Genomic DNA, 9287 nt, shown 5'->3' with positions numbered 1-9287 from the left:
GCTTGGCCTTGGCTGGTGGGGTTGCTAGGTAACAGCTTGCCCTTGGCTGGTGGGGTTGCTAGGTAACGGCGCCAGTGGAACTAGAACTTTTTCACCAATATTATTGAATTATTGCATTAAAACAAGATCCAATATCTTGTTTAAAATACACTTAAAATAAGATATTTGTTCTAAAAACTGGACGAAAATACTCAGTAAGATTTTTGAAGGGTTGTAGAGCGCTGTGAAAGTCTAAATGCCACCTTTTGGTTTTTTTCCCTCACACTTAAATGTTTTCAAATCATCCAACAAATTTTAAAATCAGACAAATTAATTAGAGTATGTAACATAGGTAGTTTTTAAATTGATAAACTGATGTAATAAGGAGAAAAAGTAGTCCAAACCAACATGATTCTGTGTGAAAATATAAATTTACCATTTCACTAGCCAACAAAATCCTGTAAAATTAAGATGTTATTTAAATTGAACTTGTCTAACAATATAAAGTAAGCTAAACGACAATGTTTTGGACAGCTTCTTCAAATTAAACATTAAAATTTAATTAAAAAATATTTCTTTTGTATTAAACTTTGATGATCTGCAACATTTAAGTGAAGAAATCTATAAGGAGGCATGCATTTTTCATACCACAGTTGCTGAGATAATAATTCCCAATAAATCGCAGTATTAGAAATGATTCTTAAACAGAAGGAGACCTGCAGGTAGGTGACCATATCGTTGGTGCACGACTCCAAGTCGATTCGGCGAATGGCCACATGCTCTCCAGTGGGTTTGTAACGAGCCAGATTCACAGTCATCAGGTCGTCCAAGCCTTTTCCTAACAACCAAAAATATGCTTCACTTTAAAAATAGGATGCAAACTTATCTGAGTTCAACATTTACCTACCCAGCTCCATGTACAGGTATTAAAAACACATGAAAAGATCTACAAAAAGGATAAAAAATTAACTAATACTCATGAGGCATAAAGTAATCTGAAAATGTTTAAAACAAATGTTTTATCTGGTTATATCACAACTTTACTCTGGTAATTTTCCAACTTTATTCTGCCAATCTTTTGACTTTATTCTAGTTATGTTATGATTTGCTCTTGTAATTAAAAACAAAAACAAAATCATAGTTTGACCCTAATATTCTGTCGTAGAGTTGACCTGAATTCAAAGTCCAAATAAACATAAATTATGAAACATATTTGTCAAACAAAATGGCCGCTGTGGCTGTGCTGACATCACTTGTTGCTATGGAAACGGAAGGAATTAATAGATGGGAGGGAAAAAAAATCTAAATTTTTCAAAAAAGTGAATAATAATATTAATGACGACAGAAATTTTTTTAGCCCAATATTATAAATAAAACAGTTTGTTATAAATTAAACAAAACAAAAGCACCAATAAGCTGGAATAGAATTAGAAAAGCAAACAAATGCATGACTCAATAAAAAAGTACTACATGCGTCAACAAAAAGTGATTTGGTTGTTTTTGGAGAGAAACTACCCATCAAAAATTTGTTGAAACTGTTCATGCTAAAACATAAAAAGTGCATAAATGTCAACTTTTTTTTCTTTTTTTTTACCGATAACGGTGAGCAGCTCGTATGAGCCGCTGTCTGGCAGGAAGGAGCCCATCGTGTCTCGGCGTGGCAGCGAGCTCAAACTCTCCTCACTGTCCTCATGGGGCTGGAGCAGAAAAAACAAATCAACACGAAACTCTGATTTCAGCCTCCTCCATCTCAGATAAAAAACCCTTAAACCATTACAAAACAACAGAAAAGACCAATCTGTGGCACTACAGTGTTAGGCAGACAGACAGCACTAGTGGATTTAAAACATTAGTAACAACATCCATCATATACAGTGAGTACAAGTCTGACTTAAAGGTCAAATAATTAAAATATAATAACTGTTCCTCTTTAAGGTCTACAGTGTTTCACTGCCAAAGCTTGGAAATAAACTCAGAAGCAGCATCTCCTTTTAACGAGATTTAAATCTCATTAAAACCAAAATATATTCTCTTTTAGATAAAAAAAAAGGTTGTAAAAGTAAAACAGCAACATCTTCTGGGATTTTTAGAAGTTGTCTAGAAGAAACAAGGTAAGAAGAAAGGGAGTCACGGCGAGTTACGGATTTTTAACAAGAGGAGCAAGTTTTTACTTATTAAACGAGAAACCTTCTCGCTATAATGAGATACAAAACTAATCTCAATTAAATGAGAACATTTCTCATTTGAGCAAGTTCTAACCCTCATTTGAGTGAGACGAATTATCATTCTAACGAGAAATGTTATAATTTTAACGAGAAATTTTGCTAAAACAATGAATCTTGATATAACGAGAAGGTTTTCTCGTTTTCAACAAGAACTTCTCATTAAGATGAGAAAGCGTTCTCATTTTGAATCAACCTAAACTTACCCATATTTCTATAAGTTTTTAATCTCATTATAACTAAAAGATTTTTTGTTTCAACAAGAAACTCGTTAAATTGATAATTTTCCATTTTAAACGTTTTGCATCTCCTGTTAACGAGAAACGATCATTTTAATGAGAAACCTTCTAACCTTCTCGTTATTTTAGAATGGACTTAATTTTTTCATGGCAAACTTTATCGCATTGAACGCGTTTTCGTTAGAACGAGAAGCAAAACTCATTAAAATTAAAAACTTTGTTTTAAACAAGCCTTTCATCTCTTTTTAGGAACAAAACTCTCACTTTTTAACGTTGAACTTTCTCGTTAAAACAAGATGCTACACCTGAATTTGTTTCCAAACTGTGGCAGTGAAATGCTTCCATAAGGATCTGTGGCCACAGTAAGCCAATGTATTTGTGAACCACCGCTAACAGAACAGCAGCATGTAAACATTTCCACATTCTTGGCAGTGAGGACTCCTGATTTCCATCAAGTTATCGCTTTTGAAAAATGATGGAAATTAACCGACTGCAGCAGTGAGCTGGTGAGGCGGATGAAGGCTAATGTATGACTTCATTTTAAAATAAAAATGCACATTTAGCCTCTGTAAATATCCCCACAGATAAAACCAGAGACTTTTCCCATAAGCAGAAATATATGGTAAAGCTTTACGCACCCAGGAAGCACAAATTAAAACCGTCTAAGCAGGAAAATCGAGCATGCTCCGGCAGCCACGGTTTAAAGAAACCTTTGTAAATACTTCATGTTTGGTTGAAATGATTAATTGGAGTAATCATGATTAATTGATTATTGAAATCAACTAATTTAGTAACTGATTAGTCAGTAATTGGAGTATACAGACTCAAAAAAGGCCACTTCCTGACAAAACAACATGCTCAGAGATGCAATTAAGCCTAAAATGGACAAAAACATATTCGAGCTGAAACAAATAATCAGATTAATCATGATTAATTGATTATTAAAATAATTATCAACTAATTTAGTAACTGATTAATTTTTAACTGAAGCATTCAGACTCAAAATAAACTAACTGATGAAAGAACAACATACTCAGAACAGTAATTATGTCAAAAATGGACAAAAGAATATTAGGGATGAAATGATTAATCATGATTAATCAATTTTTGAAATAATTGTCATCTTATTTAGTAATAGATTAATCATTAACTAGGGAATACAGACTTAAAAAGGTCAACTGCCAGAAGAAAAACTAAATCAGAACTTTACTTAGGCCAAAATTTCACAAAAAATAAACATTTTGCATTTAAGGTTAAAGAAAAAACTAAATCAACAAATCAGTTCTACTAAAAACTCCTCAAGTGTACGTTTTAGCTTCACCTAGTTCAAATTCTGCAAAAAAATCTCTTAAACACCTTTTTCTATCCATTTATTAATCTGTTTTTCACATGTTGATGTTAGATGTGTTTTTTTAGCTGCATCCTGTGCTGCAAATAATCAGGCGTTCGATAAAGGAATGCTCGATAAAGGAACATTTTCTTATTTTAAATAGTAACTGAATTATTTATTTATTTGCATATTTTAATGAATTTCTAATATTGTATTTAAAAATGAAATATCTGCAGAATGTGGTAGTTTTTCCATCTGATTAATCGATTGAATAATCTATTACTAAAATAATCTTTGGTTGCAGCTTTAGTTTTCTGATCAAATGGAGAACCGAACAGTGATCAGACCCAAAATGGACGGCAAAGAACTTCAACATCTGAACTCCATACATACACAGAGAAAACTTCACAGCACAGGTTCTTTACACAATGAGCTTGGACTTCCAGTCTGTAATATCTACATGTTAAAACACAAATTACTCAAGATTTTTCTATTTTAATAGGCTTCACATGAAAAGTGTTAAATCTGTGAGGAAAAACAATAAACTCTGCAACAAAAGCTCTCGTTTGTGAGGTGTAAAATAAAACCATCTATAAAGCAGGCATGTGCAGCATGAACTGGACACACGTGCATACAAACATGTCCAAAGCCTGGAGAGATCATGAATCCCTCGAAATGTAAATCTCTGTGCGCACATAGGTACTGTATCAGTGCATGCACGCACATACACAAAGGCCACATGAAGAATGAGGATGATGATGCAGTGACAGGAGTACCGCACTTACTTTCCTGTGTGAGAATCCCTGAGCTTGCTCTGGGGTAGAGAAACCATGTCAATGACACAAATACGTGAAACACAAAGAAAACAAGAGAAGGATCTCCGTTCACAGGAGGGTTTTGGTTTTTTTCAGCTGCCAAGCACAGCCGCTGCATGACGGAGATCTGACTGAAGGAGTTTCCTGCTTCACAAAATAAAAAATCCATCCTAATTGCAAAGATTAGTTTCAGTCAGAATTTTACATAAACTCATCATGAGCATAAATGTCATAATTTTAGGGATTTTATCCGGGGTTTTTTTCCCAGGACAGAATGATTTTACAACAACAACAAAGAGTTAGGTCAACAAGATTTAATTTTTGGTGGATTTTCAAAAATAATCCCAACAGAGTCAAAATTAAACATATATTATGGCTGAACGATGAGGCTTAAAACTAAACTCTGATTTTTTCATATCAGATGTTTTTAGCTTTCTTTTCTAAAAATTACAGAAAATGTTTCAAAAAGTGGCTTTTATTTCAGTTATTATTTCTGTGAGCAGCATAATGGACTAATAGTTGTTTTCTTTAATTACAACAACATAGTCATAATATTTACAATTTTACTAGAAAAAACATTTTAAAAATACTCAGAAAAACTTGTTTTAATTAGTTCTTTCAAAATAAACAGTTATTTGCACAATTTCTAAGTTCTGCTGCTGATAACAATTTGATGCTGATGTGTTAAGTTAAATATTTCCACTAAGTGTAATTTGTAAAATTTATACCAAAGTATAACTTCACAAGATGCTCAGCATTCCTCATTTTACGTCTTTATTTTTCTCATAAAACGTTACTCTCTTAATTTGAAATAAGAAAAATCATAGTATGTAAGGCTGACTGGAATTCAAAGTCCAAAAATAAACAGAAGCTGTAAAACAAGATGGCTGCCTTGGAAACCCAACGAGTAAAATAATGGAAAAACAAACAAACAAATTTTTCTTCTAAAAATTTAAATCTTCAAAAACAAGAAACTTCAATTAAATGATGAATTTAATTTATTACCCATCTGTGTTTTCCTGGCCGATTATTTGATGTTATTAACACAATCTCTTCTTTTAAGCTCAGTCCATAATTTTTAAAAGGTTGGGCTTTTCTAGAGACAACCCGTTTTGAGGCGTCAGACCTGCAGACAGCCGTCTGGCGTTTAACTTCCAACATTAGTGCCTTTGCTGCATGTCTGCGTTTCTCCCCCCCTTATCTCTTCACTTCTTTCCTGTCTGCACCGATGTGAATTCAGGCCACAAGAGCCACAAAAATACACAGAAAGTAAAAGTACTGGTTTCACATATTTTTTTAAACTCAACATCATTGAAAGTTTGTTTTAAAGTCTGATCTGCAGCAGGAAACGCAGCACTGAAAAATAACTTTACCGGTTCCACAAAGAGTCGAGAAATGTGGCTCAGGTGCAGCTTCCTGAGCAACATACAGCAAATCAATAACAAAATGTATGGAAGGGACAAAACTTTGCTCTCAATCATTGTTTCAAAATTCACTTTTACACGCTGCAAAATCATTTCATCCTGGAAGAAAAACAGCTCAAATGTATCAATAAAAGAATTAGGAAAACAATAATGTTGGTGGTGAATGTTACACTAATTCAATATTTCCATTCCAACAACAAAGTTTATTTAAAAAACAGATTTTTTCTGGCTTACATTTGCTATTTCAGCATTGAAGTAACTTGTAGTTTCTACTTTTTAATCTGCTTTAAGAACAACTTCTCAATTATCCAACATCTGAGCCAAATGAATGCTGCATACAATCAAACTGCGATAACGATTCATTTGAAATGCACTGCGTAGAGATAATCAGTAAACAGCAGAAAATGACTGATATTCATGCTCATGTCGATTAAATCTAAAATTCTGACAGGAACTTTATGTAAGGCAATGGGAATCATGTGCAGCCAAAACAAATGACCAATTTGTACAAACATGCACAAATGCTGAAAGATGCAATCAAATGAAAATGAGGTATAGTTGCAGTGAAATAAATCCAATCCAGCAATTTTGCATAACAAATAGTTTTTTAAAAACTGAAAAAATATTCATATTGCACAACATTTGATCTAAGTCGACCCTTTAAAAATTTACCGTCAATTTCCATCAAAACCACTAATGTCAGTGCTGTCGAGCAGCGCCTATACGTTTCTTAAGATACATAAAAATATTTTGAAAAAATAATGTAACTGTTTAGAGTATTTATGCTTTTTAAAAATACAAAGATATTGGTTCTGATTTAGTGCTATTATTGAATAAAAATGTCTCTTTTTCCACTTTCATTGTGGTTTTACTGTCCTGTGTCAGTTTTGTTTGAAAAAGAAAATCAAATTCTTCTGAAAATTATTATTTTGTATATTTTATAGACTTGAATAAACATAATTTATATACATATAAACATGTCAATAAATAAAAAAAACACACAAAATGCTTTCTTTTCTGCCATGATGACAGTTTCACTTACGCAAGTGAATACTGCCAGCTTCCATTTCTGAGACTTTCTCGTTCTCAGATCAAATAAAAATAATTATTTAGATTTTTCAAACCAGTAAACCAATAAAAGCGTCTGCAGCACACGTGAGAAGGTAATTAAATGATTTTTTTTATTTTCCTATAAAATGCTGACAAAAACTGAAAGAAATAAAAAAGCTCAAAAGACGTCAGACAAAACGATGAATAACAAATTCAGAATGATGTCTGGAGAGCAAAGCAAAGCAAGAACTAAGAGGAAACAACCTAAAGTAGTTTCTTAAAAAGTTTCACTTAAACCTCACCTCCAAATAACTCCAGATCCCGCAGGCTCTCCACACTCAGTTTCTCAGTTACCCAGCGCTGACAGATAGAAAAGGTTAATTTCAAGCATGAAAAAAAAAGCAAAATGAAAGCAAGAAAAAGAAAAGCGTCACACAGAAAGACAAAAGAGAGCATAATTAAGGCTGTTGAAGGCAGTGGTTAATAACAGCAAGCGTGTAAGAAAAATAAACTAAAATTTCCTGTAAAAACTCTACAAAACTAATTTAAAAAATACTCTAAGAGACTTTATTTCACTTCAATTAGTTCAAAATTTCTATATGACGTTTAATATTAACCTAGAAAAACAGTATTGAAGTCATGAACCAATAAATGGAAACACTTACAAGAAACGACATTGATCCTTCTGAGGTTGTTCTTACATGGGATGCTGAAATAAACTTCCTTTGTGAATATCTGTGAAAATAAAGGAACTGTAATGAAAATAATGTTTCACCCATCCTGTCAAAAAAAGTCCTTTGTCATTGCAGCTTACCACAAGAACTGATATTCTTTAAAAATTTAACTGAAAGATTGAACGACACGCTCCTAATGCATTCCACATTTTAGACTTTTGATTTGTGTTCTTTATCCTAAAGCTGACATAATTAATAATATTTTAACTACATGTCATTAATTACTTATAATGTTGTGAGAATCTCAAACAGGTAAGAAAAAAATTTCAGTAATTGTCTTTATCACAGAATGAGGGCACCAAAAATAGCCTGTAAACAAAGTTTTAATTTTTTTAACGCTAGATTGTTCAAGTGCCAGACTGAACGGAATTTAAACACAAAAAGCAACAAAAAACAAAAATAATCATCCTCTTAAAATGTTCTCGTACTTTGCTGTAAAAAAATTACTGAAATAAAAATGAGTGCAAAGTCTTTTAAGGAAGACTTAAAGCATCAAGGACTATTGATTAGGTCCACTTTAAAGGACAAAAAGCAGCGTGATAGGAAAATTGATTAAAAAAAATGTTTTTGCACGTTGCAAAACCATCCAATTCTTAATTTCCACCGTCTGTTTTCTTAAATCCTTCCAGCAAAACAAATTTAATTGGCAATACTGCTGAAATAAGTATAAAATATAAGGGACAATACATACCTAGAGATAGCAAGCGAAGTGCAAATGCCACACTTAATGAAGAAAAACAGCTATTCTTTCAGAGAACAGCTTTGCTAATGTTGCCATTTAATGGTGAAGGGAGCATCAGCTAACAACAGTTAGCAAAAGCAGCTGTTTTAACTTACTGTAACAAATTTAAACGGCATTATCTGACGCATAGCTACCCACCACCGACTAGTGAAGAACAACACAGTATCACTGTGGAAATAAAATATTTCTTAGTACCTTTATTTATCGGTCCATCCGCTCCTGCAGAATGTTTTCAGCAATCCCCCTCTCTACTCTTCCGGTCTACGTTACGCACCAATTACGACGAGACGCCGCTATTACGTATGACGTAACTAACGAAGACGCCCACTGCGTTCTAAAAGAAGCACAGAAACATTTACTAGCTTCAGAAATAGGTAAACAAATGCACAAATATATGTTCTTAAAATTAGCACTGCTTTTATTGATGATTAATACTTTATAGCGCAACTAACTATCGAGGTTTTTCACCGTTTCGTAAAATATAGAGCTTTTCTTCGCACACATTACCCTTAGCCTTAATGCGGCCTTGAGCTAATGCTAGCATGTTGTGTTGTAAAACGAAAATCAAATCGTTGTTGCAAAGCGTCAATCTTTAAAGATGGAAATATTCGATAATGTACAATTGTTCTTTTAGATGTACACATACATACTCATTTGCATTTCGATTTGATTATTTTTAGTCTTCTTGCGAATGAAGCTCAATCATTGAATGATTCCTAAACTAATAGGGGTGTGTTTTATATATATATATA

The 9287-nt window shown here is 32.9% G+C and overlaps 2 protein-coding genes across 4 annotated transcripts in view; one reads left to right on the top strand and one right to left on the bottom strand.

Moving 5' to 3' along the window:
• strada (STE20 related adaptor alpha) overlaps window positions 1-8819 on the bottom strand; it is a 13270-nt gene extending 4451 nt beyond the window's left edge. The window contains exons 1-6 of one of the 3 annotated variants that reach the window (XM_007562207.2): window positions 8731-8819; window positions 7725-7794; window positions 7362-7419; window positions 4556-4584; window positions 1574-1676; window positions 696-817 (exon numbers count right to left, since the gene is read on the bottom strand). In XM_007562207.2, the coding sequence (XP_007562269.1) occupies window positions 696-817; window positions 1574-1676; window positions 4556-4584; window positions 7362-7419; window positions 7725-7736 (324 nt within the window). In that variant the 5' untranslated portion in view covers window positions 7737-7794; window positions 8731-8819. Of the gene's footprint in view, window positions 1-695; window positions 818-1573; window positions 1677-4555; window positions 4585-7361; window positions 7420-7724; window positions 7795-8484; window positions 8651-8730 lie in introns of those variants that run through there. The other 2 variants (XM_016676445.1, XM_016676446.1) reach the window with 2 other exon arrangements.
• Window positions 8820-8821: 2 nt separating this feature from the next.
• ddx42 (DEAD (Asp-Glu-Ala-Asp) box helicase 42) overlaps window positions 8822-9287 on the top strand; it is a 9171-nt gene continuing 8705 nt past the window's right edge. Inside the window, exon 1 of the mRNA XM_016676444.1 lies at window positions 8822-8909. The gene's annotated coding sequence lies outside the window, so the exon portion shown is untranslated. The remainder of the gene's footprint in view (window positions 8910-9287) is intronic.

Source organism: Poecilia formosa, unplaced genomic scaffold (assembly GCF_000485575.1).
Source record: "Poecilia formosa unplaced genomic scaffold, Poecilia_formosa-5.1.2 Scaffold134, whole genome shotgun sequence".
Taxonomy (NCBI): domain Eukaryota; kingdom Metazoa; phylum Chordata; class Actinopteri; order Cyprinodontiformes; family Poeciliidae; genus Poecilia; species Poecilia formosa.
This window is presented reverse-complemented; position numbering and strand designations above follow the sequence as displayed.